The 15,406-nt window shown below is 39.7% G+C and overlaps 1 protein-coding gene across 1 annotated transcript in view; it reads right to left on the reverse strand.

The window, feature by feature from the left end:
* stk32b.L (serine/threonine kinase 32B L homeolog) overlaps positions 1-15,406 on the reverse strand; it is a 107,635-nt gene that overhangs the window by 66,559 nt on the left and 25,670 nt on the right. Inside the window, exon 4 of the mRNA XM_018228591.2 lies at positions 7,141-7,314. Within this exon, the coding sequence (XP_018084080.1) occupies positions 7,141-7,314 (174 nt within the window). The remainder of the gene's footprint in view (positions 1-7,140; positions 7,315-15,406) is intronic.

Consider the following 15,406-nt stretch of genomic DNA (forward strand, 5'->3'; position numbering starts at 1 on the left):
ACAGGAAGGCTGTCTTGTGGAAAAGTACTTAGTTCTAGTAAGACTGTCAGGAAGGTTTCTCTGAGCAGCCTGAGCAGGGCAAAGAGTAGGAAGGTTACCTGTCTGTGGTGTTCATGCAAATGGCCTGTAGATGTCACTATGCTCATACGTATACTGTGCATACTTCCTGGTAGCATGAAAGTGAAAGTTACTGTTGTGTAATGCCAGCACTGTTATACTTTTCTTATCCTCGGCTACCCAAAACATAACGAATGTCGACAAGGATGGCTCTTCTACCTCTGCAGCAGCCTGCACCTTTTCTTCCAAACCCTGGTGGGCCTACCATACATTTTACTGCTTAGATCTGTATGTTTGAAAATTACATTATTGCTGCTGACCAGGGGGAGATTTCTGCTGCTAGAAAGCGTGCTTTACTTATTCACTGCCTGGGAGCAGAGGGACAGTGTATATTCTATACATTACCATTACCTGATGATACTTATGAAACTGCTCTTACTGCTATAAAGAACTTTTTTGTGCCATGAGTAAATGTGGTTGCTGAAAGATATAAATTCCGCCAACGTGGACAACATAATGGCGAATCCACAGAACAATTTGTAGCAGCTTTGAGAGAGCTGGTTGTTACCTGTGAGTTTGGGAATCTAAGAGACCAAATAGTGGAAAAAACAAACTCACCTCGCATTAGAGAGAGACTGCTCCTAGAGCAGGATTTAACCCATGCAAAGGCTGTTACAATTGCTAGCCAAATTGAAACAGCAGTGGCAGAGGCTAAAACTCTCAGTCAGGGAACTGCTGGGAATGTACAGACTGTGAATTCAGCACTGTGTCCTAATAATGCACAGTCACAGGCAAAATACAATGCTAAAGAAAGGGATTCACCTACACTACAAAACCATACAGCAAATACAAATAGAAAATACTGCTTTCGCTGTGGTTCAACACAACACACTGCAAATCATGTTACATGTCCTGCAAAAGCTAAACGGTGCCGCAAATGCACAAAAGTAGGACATTTTGCTAAGATCTGCCGTAGTTCTGCTAAAGATGTTAATGAAGTCACTACTACAAATGTCACAGTATTAAGTGTGGATAAAGCTGCTACATTTATTCCAGACAAGTTTATATGCACTGTCAGTGTCAGTACTGCTTCTGCTGACAAGGGACACTCCAATAACCTAATGCTTGATACAGGTTCAGCTGTTTCTATACTACCAAAGCATATTTTCTTGAAATACTTTGCAAAAGATCCGCTTGTTGCACCTTCCCTGAAACTGGTCAGTTACTTAAAGGATCCAATCCCTGTGCTTGGTTGCTTGCCAGTGACTGTACAATTTGAATCAAATACTTCAAAATGTGACTTTTACATTGTGAATAAGGGTACTGCTATATTTGGAAGGGATCTCTTTGCTGCATTAAACCTACAATTAGTTGACAGTCTCATTACTACAGCACCAGTGCCTCCCACACAGCCAGTGTCTAAAATTTCACCACAAAGCAACACTTCACTGGGCTGTGCAAAGAACTTTGTACACAAAGTTAAAATGGATGCCAGTGTGGTAACTGCCATTCATTCTTGTGTTACTTGTCAGGATCATGACAAAACAGCTATCACACATACACCACCACTTCAACCAGTACCATTCCCTGATTCAGCATGGGAAAGACTTGCTATTGATATTGTGGGTCCTTTTACAGATGCTCCTATAGACTGTAGATTTGCTATAACCTTGATGGACTATTACAGTAAATGGACAGAAATTGCATTTGTTTCTCATATAACATCAGCTACAGTAATAACATTTCTGTCTACAGTCTTCAGCAGAGAAGGTGATCCAAAAGAGTTAATATCAGACAACGGACCACAGTTTGTCTCATATGAGTTTGAATCCTTTCTGAGAGAGAGGAATATTGTGCATAGGAAATCTTCAGTGTATTACCCACAAGCAAATGGAGAAATCGAGCGATTCAACAGAAGTCTGAAAGAAGCACTAAAGATAGCAAATCTTACTGGGAAATCTTGGAAAGTATTTACAACAGAGTTCCTATATAGCTACCGAGCAACATGCCATGCAACAACCCAATCATATCCAGCTGAATTATTACATGGCAGACAGATGCGCACTAAGTTACATGTTGCAGACATCAAACTTCCACAAAATACTGTGTCTACAAAATCATCTACTGTTGACATTGTGAAACGTCAACAAGCCAAATGCAAGGCTTATACTGACAGAAAACGTGGTGCCAGAGAAGCACACTTTCAGCCTAGATCTTAAGTCAGAATTAACAAACCAGGAGTACTGAAACAAGGACAATCTAAATTTACTACACCACTTGAAGTGAGATGCCAGCGAGGACCTGATAGGCCTGAAGAAAGTGAACCTATAAGGCGTACTGAGAGAATAAGAAAACTACCTGCCAGTGGCCTATAGATGTCACTGTGTTCATACTTATACTGTGCATTCTTCCTGGTAGCTTGAAAGTGAAAGTAAAAGCTTACTGTTGTGTAATGCCTGCATGAGTCTCTGCTAATAAAACACTGTCTATGTGAGGAACTCCTAGAGGGGCTGGAGTGCTCCCTGCCACTGCAAGGGACAGAAGGAGTCCATGACCAAGTGACAGAGAAACTGAAGAAAGCCAGGAGACTAGAAATCCCCCCAAAGAAGGATCATGAGTAGTGTTTTTGCTGGTAGTCCGCAAGGGGCCCAGTTTAGTGAGGGAACTCATCAAATGTGTGAAGGTAGCACCCAGTGGGTAGGATTTATTTGTATGATTTGTTTCCTGAAATGGTCACCCCTGTGTGTCTAAATAAATTGCCTTAAAGAGAAGAAAGAGAAGAAAGCGTCTGTGTGCTATCACGCACATTGGGGTTCATTTGGAGGGGTTGAACTTTTGTCTTCTTTTTAATTCAAATTAACTGAATTACTATATACCTACCTACTGTGGCTTTTTGGGGCCTTTTTTGTGTGGGGCCCAGGTTAAAGCCCCTATTTACATTCCCGTTAACAATTTGCCTGTCTCTGACATATGCTGAGACTGAGAATCTGCAGCAGCTCAATTTTAAGGCAACCCGTCTCTAAAAAATACACATTTACAGATATATTACTATTTCTTCCCGTGGGCTGGAAGCAATCTAAAATGTTTTTTATATTCCTAAGAATGTGTTCTACTTACAATCCTACAGTTCATCAGTTTTGTCTCTTCCTGGGACTGGAAACCAAATTGGAGTGAATCAAAGAATATAAATTATACTTTATTCTGCTTTTTGTTAAGAGAAAATAGCAAGCGAAGAATAAGATCCAAAACTATCAGCAGAATTCATCACCGTTTCCTAATAACCAGCAAATGGAACAATGTGTTTTTAAGAGAGGTAATTTTGAGAAAATGCTTGTTGCAGAATAATGTTGGGCGCAAGTAATTGTGCGTCTCTATGCTGTTGTCCATCCAGGGGAAATGGCATTTTGTTATTAGTTTTGTTGATAATAACATCACTTTTCTTCTGCTCCGTTGCCCAGAGACAGAGATTGCATTATTTGTTCTCTTAAAGGAAAAGTGAAAAATGAAAATCGACATCCGTTATATGAAAAAGTTTCTTGTAGAAATACGATAAATAACAAAATAAGTTATTGGAATTGCTTAGTAAAGCCTCCACTGAACAGTGCCTGGCAGTATATAAAACCATTGGATAACTTGGGACTTAATTTGCTAAAAGGGGCTAAATACAGAAAAATCTGTGCAATATATAGTTTTCCCCCTAATTCCCATGTAACGGCACCTGCTGAAAGTCGCCAAAAAATTACTGTTAGTCCAGGCAGTTGGTATAGAGGTGGGGACTGTACTGGATGACTGTATTTTAGGTGTCAGTTATAACATTTAAGAATCATTTGAGGATGTCATGGTTTCCTATAAAGCCTTTTGTCACATAGATATTTATTAGAGGGTGACAGGACTCCTTTAAGGACCAGATTGCATCTGCACTTCAGTTCTATCCTGTGGCACAAGCCTACTTCTATTTGACCTCTGAGTGTAGGTATGTACCAAACTGGGTTAAATACTAATTACATGGGCATCTCCCAGTGACTCCCAGCTTGGGTATGAGCTCTTCAGCCTATTGCAGGACTTGCTGCTCTCATTCTACACATTGCTTTAATTAGCCGTGCGCCATAGAAAGTGGTTCCTGTCCTTTCAGCTCTCTCCTACAAAAACATAGTGTTTAAATATTAACACATATTTCCCATTTATTTAGGTCTTTGAGAAGAAAAGAAACATCATGCAATCATTCTACATGGATTTGCTTATTATGTATCTTTTGCTATGCTGCGGTCTTAATCATTGTCAAAGTAAAAGATTCAGCTCAGCACATTTTAGTAACTCGTGTAGTTTCACATCCAGAAGGAGAGAACCAGAGAATGCTTTGTACAAATTGCAGAAGGTCATTATATTACTTAGACTTCCATCTGATCCACTAAAAACCCAGTTGGTACGTGACTGATAAATAGGCAAAAAATAACTAGTGCCGTCAGCAGGTTCATTAGGAGAACCCAAAGGCAAACCTTTCAGAGTCTGCAGATACAGATGCGATTTAAAGCTCGAGCTTGGGGGATGTTATTGCGAAACTGTAATGATCTGTAGAGAACATCCCTGACAATGTCATTGTATATTGAGGATGGAAATATTTTTTATATTTTTCAACAGGTTCTTTGTTTGGATCTGGGGGTGGGCCCAGCAAAGAGATATAGCAACTTGACCATGGAAAACACTGCGCAAATTATTTTCGCCAATGTGCAAAACATTGGGTGACGCCTTCGTTGTGCATCCATACCCAACCTCACACACATATGTTCTCCAACTTTAGCAACATGATTTTCTACTTAAATCAGGAACGCACAGAAAAGGTGGACCTTCTTCAGGTCCATTCAAGCTATCTGCTCCTAGGTTATGGCTAAAGGCTTTAAGTGACATACCCTATAATTCCTTGAGCAGTAATTAACCTTATGGTGAATCCTAGACAGCCACCAAAATAAAAAAGCTCAGCCATTTTCACCCCCATATCTCATTACCCATCGTCCTACAAAATTTGGAAGCATTGGCAGATACGCAGGTAACTTTTCCTACAGGTGTTTTTGTGCCACACCCACACAAGTGAAATCAAACCTTATGGTAGAAATGCCACCACAATGGATATTTATCATTGTCTTTTGAACTTGTTGAATTCCCAACATTACATCAAATGCTAGACACAAAGGCAAACCATATCAAAGTGGTCAACCTGTGGAACCGCTACAGGAAAAGGCAGACCCCTAAACCTTTTAAAACAAAAACTCATATCCAGGGTAGGACATATCCAGGGGCTGCCAGTTCAGGGGCCCCCACACTGCATCAGGCACCACTGCTGCCACAAACCCTCTTCCCTACCGTACCTTTAACCTCTTTCTTTTTTAGCTGCAATAGATCTGACGGAGCACAGAAAATTTCCAGCAGGGAGCATGTCTGGGTTGACGGGGCCCATTAGATTTTTTTCTGCAGGCCCAGCCCGACCCTGCTTATATCCTACTATTTAAAACACTAGAACAATATCTGGTCCAGTCTTGGCTCTTAATGGCCAATGCCAATGTGTATTGCAGCACTTTTGCCCTCCTATTTGTTCCTGTATGTTATCCACCCACTTAGAATTTAAGTTGTAGAGGTCAAGGACCTCCTTCCTCCTATGTCTCTTACCAAGTGGCACTTAATCTTTAAAATACTGTATATTTATATTTACTTTTGCAATTTTTTCCTGTCCTTATCATAAAATAGCAGATAAGGGGAGATACATTATTTTTAGTTAAGAAAAAAAATAAGTCTGTCTCTGGGGACAAACATTCACTCAGTAGATCAGTGCTCTGCAGATCCCCAGTTTGAATTTCTGAAGCTATAATTTTTAATCTGCTTTTCCCTGTGCATTTAATAAAAAGGGATTAAACTTCAATCTTGAAAGATATGTGCATAAAATTTCCCTTCCCCAGGTGCAAGTTAATGCAACAAATTATCCTAAAACTATAATATATGTCAGAATCAATTTCTTCAGACAAGCGAAGGAAAGTTTTTGTTAAAGGGGAACTATTCCCGATAAGAAAATACGTCTTGCATGAAACAGTGTTAACGTTTCGTACCTGTCCTGTTACCCTGTGGTTATCAACAGACCTTCAGATGGAACTGAGTAACTGGAGCTACATCTTTCATACATTAGCAAAAACGGTGATATGGTACGTTGGAGGAGAACTAAACTCTAAAAATGTATGTGGCTAAAAATGCCATATTTTATATAATGAACTTATTGCACCAGCCTAAAGTTTCAACTTGTCAATAGCAGCAATGGTCCAGGACTTCAAAGTAGTGATGGGCGAATTTGTCCCATTTCGCTTCTGGAAAAACGAGACGCTGACGGCATTGCGCAGATTTTTTCGCCAAAAACGGTGAAATATTTGTGAAATGCCGCTGGTGTCTTCTTTTTGACACTGGCGTCCATTTTCTGGGCGTCTGCGAATTTTCGCTGCAGTTTCGCAAATGTATTTGCTGGTGGCGAAACATGGGAATTCGCTGCGAATTCGTGCCTGGCGCATAAATTCGCCCATTACTACTTCAAACTTTCACAGGGAGGTCGTCATTTTGAAAAGTGTCTCACATGCTCAGTGGGCTCTGAGCAGCTGTTGAGAAGCTAAGCTTAGGGCTCGTCACTAATTATCCAGCAGAAAATGAGCTTCCCCTGTAATATAAGCTGATGCTACAGGGCTGATTATTAATATATGATGCTAATTGCACTGGTTTCTGTGCTGCCATGTAGTAATTATCTGTATTAATTACTAATCAGCCTTATATTGTGACATTTCTATTCTATGTGTACTGTATATTGTGAGTGGGTCCCTAAGCTCAGTAAGTGACAGCAGCACAGAGCATGTGCAGTGAATCATTAGAAAAGAAGATGGGGAGCTACTGGGACATCTTTGGAGATACAGATCTTCACTGCCAAAGGGCTGTGGTTGCCTTGGGCTGGTACAGAAGCCCAAAACAGTATGTACAACATTTCTAGCTACTTCTTTAGTTAGGCTTTAGTTCTCCTTTAAGGTGTAACCACCCCACCCCGCCATAGAAGCACCTTACCTGTGAATAATGTGATGTTGCTGTAGATAGTCCAGTGCAAGGGAAAGTTCACAGATGTAGAGCTTAATGGTCTCTTCATTAAAATGCACATTTTGCTGCAAGTGGTAACGCAAATCTCCTCCCAGCAACAAATCTACCACCATAAACATGTCTTCTTCATCTTGGAAGGAATACCTGCAAGGTACAATGGTTTGAGTCCGTGTTTTACAGTATATGACGGAAGAAAAATGGAAGGATGGATTAAATGGCCACCACCACCAAAGCCACCAGTGTATTCTCCAACATCTCAAAATACAATAGAGGTATGGGACCTTTTATCCAGAATACTAGGGACCTTGGGTTTTCTGCATAAAGGATCTTTCCGTAATTTATATCTTCCTACCTTAAGTCTACTAGAAAATCATGTAAACATTAAATAAACCCAAGAAGGTTTGTTTTGTATCCAATAAGGATTAATTATTGATTTGGATCAAGTACAAGTTACTGTTTTACTATTACAGAGAAAAAGGAAAAATGTGGATTATTTGGATAAAACTGAGTCTATTGGAGGCGGCTTTTCTGTAATTCGGGGTTTCTGGATAATGGATTTCTGGATGGCGGATCCCATACCTGTACTAGAAATGACTATGCTTTGCTAAGTCCCATGTTTCCATATACTGTATAATTCATTACATTAGAATGAGAGGGACTTTTGGCAACCATCTTTGTTAAGTTACTGTAAAAATCTAAAAAGTAATTAAATATGGCAGACCATTGATTGTAAGCCAGCTTGACTCTCAAACTCTATCTAGTCCCAATATTAAAGATCAGCCGTTATATTAAAAAAACCTTACCCCTACCCTACCCTTCATCCTCCCCCCCAGCCTAACTGTTACCCCGTGCAAATGCCCCTAACGTTTTACTTACCCCCTCTGTGCAGATTCAGGCATCGGAGTTCACGGGCGCCATCTTCTTCTCTTCGGAAATCTTCTAAATGAGACCAACATGGCGGCGTGTGCGCAGTTGGAGCAATTTTCTGTTTCGCAACAACTGCGCATGTGCATAAACTCCCGAACATTGCTGAAGCGCTGATCTCATTCCAAAGATTCCGAATTGGCTGAAGATGGCGCCCGTGAACTCCAATGCCTGAAGCTGCACCGAGGAGTAAGTAAAACATTAGGGGCATTTGCTCGGGGTAACACTTAGGCTGGGGGGAGGACGGAGGGCGGTCTATGAAGTGTAGGGTTTTTTTTAACTTTAGGGTTGAGTTCTCCTTTAAGAAACAGTATTCTATAAAGTGTATAGGTTTGGAGCTTTAAAGTAGGTCAGTGGACATGTTTTTGGCGGAGGAGCATGTCAGACAGGTGCTAATGGAGCACTTTGAGGAGAAAAGCAGATGAGAAGTCAACTGCCTCGGGGGAATTGTACTGAGGCCCTTATGTTTGTCTGTGACTTTGCAGATGGTTTGAAGGGGAAATGGTGTGTAATGGCACATGATAAGCAACGAACTGAAGCAACACTGATGTGTTAGGACTTGTATGTAACATTACCAACCGTTATGAAGAAATCGCTGGCAGGCTCAAACGTATATGTATTGCAACGTGTTTGTGATTAACTCATCCTTTATCAGCTTGTTAATGGGATAAACACCTGATAAATGATAAGTAAATCCAAAACTGCTGCGTTTCCTGAATCAATGTTTGAGCAGTGTGTAATGTGCCAGGGAATTTATTCAGTTGAACTTCTGAAATTGTTGGTATTGGACATGTTATTCAGAATGCTTGGGACCTGGGGCTTTCCAGATAAGGGATCTTTCCATAATTTGGATCTCCATACATTAAGGGGGTTATTTACTAAAACTCTAATTTTTCTGGTTGGTCTTTTTGGGGCAAAAACTAAAATTTAATAAGAGAAAACTCGAGATTTATTGTACCCTGATGTTTCAAAAAGCTGGAATGCGAAGATCCACCATCTCAGACCTGTCAAAGTCAATGGGATATATGCCTATACCAATTTGTTGGATTTAGCCCCATGGTCCAAAAAATTCTGTTTATTCAGGCAAAATAAATTCCCTAACATATGGCACATAAACTATACAGTGGGCTCATGTGTAGGGCAATATAACAACTTTATTTTATTTTATTAAAGGGCACCAATCATGACCAAAATAATTTACTAAGTAAATACACAATGTGAAAGTTCAAGAAATCCGATTTTTAAAACTGTTAGAATTGTTTGTATAATGTAAATGATCAGCTCACTATTCCTTCTGCCCTATCTCCCCTTTAGTTCTAGCTAAGGCAGCCATCTTGGATTTTACTGGCTCCTCCTACCTTTATCTTCCCAGCCAACAGTAGCTCTGAAATCTCGCACATGCTCAGTTGAAATTCCTTGTTGCTTAACAACCCTTCTAAGCTATTTTCAAATCAGCCAAACCTGTGTGTTAGCTGCTGTTCAGTAGTGCTGCCACCTGCTGGAAGTTACTGTGTGCCCTTCATTTGCATAATGACTTTACCAGCAGGGGACAGGATAGGGAAATCTCCTGATACTTCTAGTGGAGGAGTTTACTTAAACAAGGCATTCTGGGTAGAATACTCAAAGTAGTGTTACAATCTGAGCATGCTCCTGAAATTTGCATATTAGAGTCTCTGTTATAGTCTCAGTATGGCCTCCCTCAGTGAAAGAACCCATTTGACAAAGTAAGGGATTTTTTTAAAACCTGCAGTTTTTTCAAAAAACTATATATGTAGTTTGATTAAATGTGTTTAGCTTGTACTGTCAGATTGTTAATATGTGTTTGATTTTGGCTGTGATAGGTGCCCTTTAAGGTTCCCTGGGCTTGTGTAATGTATTTGCTGCAACATACAAGTCCATTGAACTTTCACTTACCGCCGTATGCAAATAAGGCAATGCTAGCGCAACTTCTCTTTGCTTGCCGCGGTAACGCTAGCGCAACTTCGCCAGCATTTGGCGCCCTGGACGCAACTTTGGATTTTAGTGAATTAGTGTTGTCCTGGCGAATTTACGCCTGGTGAAGTCGGAGGTTAGTGAATTTGCCCCTAGGAGTGTTAGATAGTTAGGATTATTTAGCCGAGCAGCACAGGCTCCACCGAGGAGTGTTGAGTAGGACTAGGTTCCTGGGTACTAATAGCCCAGACGTAGGGCTAAGCCAGGATTTAGAGCCATACCCAGGAGCTCCAGGCTGAAAACTGGGAGTACCTATGTCTACACTGAGTATTCTCTCTCATCTTACCCAGCAGGGTCTACAATGACCATTCGTTCTTGTGAGTATATGCCTATCCACTTCTGTTCTACTTCCCTGCTTATTTCTAATTGAACGCCAATGTTAATTATGTTCTTTAATAAATCAGTTATATGGTTAAGATGCAAGAACCAATGGCTATTTGGCTCCAATTCTTTATTTACACCCTGCCTCCACACTGTTGCAAGGGCTCATCCCCTGAGAATAAGAGGCCTCAGCCAGAGCAAATATTGGGGTAAAGCTACAAATTAGAGTAACGGTGCTCATCATTTTACAATTGCCTTACACTAGCATTGGCTGGTGCTTGACTAGGAGTGCATACAAGGCAGTGTTAATATAAATTGCAGACGGACGAGTGAAAATGTTGCATTCTAGTTCCCTTTGCCAAATATTTAATAATTAGTGGGTTAACCATACCTACCTACTCCCGTACAGTGAATGAAACTGGGAAAGTGCTGTGAATAAATCAGTTTATTTTTTATTTATTGATTTCTTTCCCATTTTCACACACTTTTATCTGCTGCAAACCACCCACTCATACTGTGCTTTATAGATTATCCCTGGTCTAGCAACCTAATTCTACTATGCCAAACAGTAAGACAGAGCTTTAGGTACAGGAAAGTGGAATAAAACATACATTTGTGCATAAAAAATGATTAAAAAAGGAGTGATAATAATTGGAGCAGATTTATTTAACATCCACTACAACTTGGACCAGTAAAACCTTTCTGAAGATGGTTCTATACATAGAGAAATACAATTATTAGCCAATAGGATCATTAGATCGTTAGACAGAAAGAAGAATCATGAGAGTGATAGAATGAGGCATGGTGAGAGGGAGTCATGGGGTGCCAACTATTAAAGGGAATAAAACCCTCAAAACAAATTGTTTGGAGTGCTCTTCACTGCTCTTTTTGTAACTTATATTTTATTGAAAATATTCTACTGTTGTTTTACAATGAATGAAACTGCAGACATGAGTAATGCATTTTTAATTCTCTTTTTCCCAATGATAATGAAACAGTACCTTGTCTTATCCCAAATAAGATATAATTAATCCTTATTGGAGACAGAACAATCCTATTGGGTTTCAGTATTGTTTAAGTTATTTGTTAGCGGACTGAAGGTATGATGACCCATAAAGAAAGACCCCTTATCTGGTAAACCCCAGGTCCAGAGCATTTTTGATATTAAGTCCCATACCTGTGTTAGTACAGGTATGGGACTTGTTATCCAGAATGCTCGGGACCTGGGGTTTTATGAATAACGGATTTTTCTGTAATTTGAATCTTCACACCATTAGTCTTCTAGACATGTAGATAGGCTGGGTTTGCTTCCAATAAGGATTAATTATACAGTATCTATTATACAGTAAATTATACAGTATCTTCGTATTGTTTTATTATTACAGAGAAAAAGGAAATTATTTTAAAAATTTGGAATATATGGATAAAATGCAGTCTATGGGGCAAATTTACTAAAGGGCGAAGTGACTAACGCTGGCAAAAATTTGCCAGAGTGATGTCATTTCGGAGCTTCGCCAATTTACTAATGGGCGCAGGCGTAACTTCGCTAGCGATGCGACGTTTTGCGAATTTCTCGTCATTTTGCGAATTTCGAGAAGTCCCAAAAAACGCTAGCGTCTTCCTTTTTTTCAGGTAATAGGCTGAAAAAGAGCTTAAATTTTTTTTGGGGGTAACCGGGTTCCCCCCTACATTTCCTAACATTTGGCACATAAACTATACACTGGGCTCATGTGTAGGGCAATATAACAACTCTATTTTATTTTATTAAGGTTTCCTGGCCTTGTGTAGTGTAATGTAGTTACTGCAACATATACTTCCATTCAACTTTAACTTCCTGCCGTATGCAAATTAGACAACTTTAGCGCAACTTCGCTTTGCTTGGCGCAGTAAAGCTAGTGCAACTTCGCCAGCGTTCGTCGCCCTGGACGCAACTTCAGAAGCCATCGCTGGCAAATTTTCAGAGGTTAGTGAATTTGCCCCTATGGGAGACAGCCTTTCCATAATATGTATCTTTCTGGATAACCGGTTTCTGGATAATGGATCCCTTTCCTGTAGTTCATGTAATTCATGTAAATTGCAAAGCCGCTAAGCAGATCATTCTGAACAATTTTACACTCATTTCATTCGAACGTTTACATTTCCTTTCATTTTAGCTCTGTGCTACAGGAGGTAAAGTGCATGTCAGTGAATGTGATCTGATTAAAGTAGAACTATGACTGGTTTGCTTATCGCTGTCTCACTCAGTCTGCTGGAGACAGAGAGAGAGATAACAGTTGGTTGCCCCCATCCAATCTGATGTGTTATAAAGCCTTTCACGCATTCCGCACCGGCAGGTACATTTACATGTGGCACAGCTGTATGCAATAAATTATACATTTTCTGATTTATAATCTATTAGGTGCCTCGTGAATCCTCTGATTTATAATGTATTAAGTGCTCCGTTCAGTTCGCTGCTTTCTCCTTTGATGCACCTCTCTAGTACAAAACCTGTTCCTGTTTTTCAATGGGATTTATTGGTTTACGGGGAAAAATCTTTACATTTAAGTCTCAGTTTATATTAAAGGGATACTGTCATGGGAAAAAAAAATTTTTTCAAAATTAATCAGTTAATAGTGCTGTTCCAGCAGAATTCTGCACTGAAATCCATTTCTCAAAAGAGCAAACAGATTTTTTTATATTTAATTTTAAAATCTGACATGGGGCTAGACATTTTGTCAATTTCCCAGCTGCCCCAAGTCATGTGACGTGTGCCTGCACTTCAGGAGAGAAATGCTTTCTGGCAGGCTGCTGTTTGTCCTTTTCAATGTAACTGAATGTGTCTCAGTGGTGCATGGGTTTTTACTATTGAGTGTTGTTCTTAGATCTACCAGACAGCTGTTATCTTGTGTTAGGGAGCTGTTATCTGGTTACCTTCCCATTGTTCTTTTGTTTGGCTGCTGGGGGGGGAAAGGGAGGGGGTGATATCACTGCAACTTGCAGTACACCAGTAAAGAGTGATTGAAGTTTATCATATCACAAGTCACATGACTTGGGGCAGCTGGGAAATTGACAAAATGTCTAGCCCCATGTCAGATTTCAAAATTTAATATAAAAAAAATCTGTTTGCTCTTTTGAGAAATGGATTTCAGTGCAGAATTCTGCTGGAGCTGCACTATTAACTGATTCATTTTGAAAAAAAATTTTTTTCCCATGACAGTATCCCTTTAAGAATATGGAGCTTCTGGTCTACCCTCAGGTACTGAGATAATCAGTGTCCTTGTACTTGCACTTGATGCAGGGATCAGTAGGATGAAACTTTTCAGCAGCCTCGGCTCTACCTACAGCACAATGAGCTTTGGCAGAATAAGAATCACTGTCAGTCATTTTATTAGTTAAAGGGGTTGTTCCCCTTTAAGTAACCTTTAAGTTAATTAAAACTTAAATAAACTGCTCTTTTATTATTGTGTTGAACTGCAACAAGATACACTGATTTGTTCTATGTGTTCGTGAATGAGCATGGTACATTTTACATCCAAATGTATGCAAAATAAATATAATACAGGTATAGGACCTGTTCCCCAGAATGCTCAGGACCTGGGGTTTTCTGGATAATGGATCTTTCTGTAATTTGGATATTTCTACCTTAAGGGTTAGGCCACACTGGGGAGATTTGGTCGCCTGGCGACTAATCGTCTCGTCTTAGCGGCGACCAATCTCCCCAAACCCCTTCCCTGATTCTGCGCCGGCTAAAATGAAAAACCGCTGGCGCTAATCACACGCGGCGATTCATTTTCCGAAGTTTCCTCGTGACAAAGAAGTCAGGGACAACACTGGGAATGATAGGGCCCATAAAAATCCTTAAAGAGGTTGTTCACCTTTAAATGAACTTTTAGTATGATGTATGATGAGATAACTTGCAGTTGGTTGCAGTTTTTGGGTAATTTAGCTATTTTATTCAGCCAGTTTGCAAGTTAATCAATCTGGTTGGTCCAAAGTGCCATAGCAACCATGCATCGATTGAAATAAGAGACTGGAATATGAACAAATGGGTTCACCCCGAAATGTTACGCCTTCGCAAAATAAACTTAGCAAGGACTTGTACCTGTTTGGTTTTAGCCCAGAGGGCCAGTGAAATTCATTCTTCTATTGACATCCATAACCCTACAACAGCCCTATCTATTTTAGTATTGTTCTCAGTACTGCTACATATTAAATTTTCTCATACAAATTCACCTACAAGCCTAGAGCTTCCCTCTGCTTTTACCAATAGCCCTAATTCTTAGCAATTATTTGCTTTTTTGTGTCAAACATCCTAGTGCCACTTGAATATCTTCCCATGAGCCATTCATTTCACCCACGTTACAATATGAATTTTAGAGAGGCTACTGCCTACTCTCGCTGCACCCAACCTAAGTGCACAAACTAATCAAGAAAATGGCAGCAATTAACTATACAGAATCTGTTCTTCAGTAGTCATTTCCTGCAATTACTTTTTTTTCCCCAAGAAGCCATTTCCTTTGTTCAAGAACATTATTTTTCGTTCTATGAAGTCTAATTTCAACATATTTATCTTCATGTGATCATAATGTGGCAACACCATATTTTAAATTCGTTTTTGGCTGCTGTAGTTTCCATGTCACTATGCGAACAGAGAGCTTTCATATAAAATATGTTGGACAGCACTGGTTTAAATGATTTTTTAGTAGACTAAGGGGCCGATTTATCAAGGGTCGAATTTCGAGTTTATGGGATTTTCTAAATACTCCCATTAACTCGAAATTAAAAAAAAACAACCAATTGAAATTTATTTAAAAAAAAAAATAGTTTTTTTAAAAATAGGATTGACCCACAGACTCGAATCGAATTGAATGTGGTTAGATTTTTTTCATCAAAAAAAAAAATTTGATTTTTAAAAGTCCACCAAACAACTCCAAATTGATTGTAGGATGCCCCCCCCCCATAGGCTCCACAGGTTTTAGATAGCGAATAATCAAATTCGAATTCTTAAAGGGACAGTACA

This window comes from Xenopus laevis, chromosome 1L (assembly GCF_017654675.1).
Source record: "Xenopus laevis strain J_2021 chromosome 1L, Xenopus_laevis_v10.1, whole genome shotgun sequence".
NCBI classification, from domain to species: Eukaryota; Metazoa; Chordata; class Amphibia; order Anura; family Pipidae; genus Xenopus; species Xenopus laevis.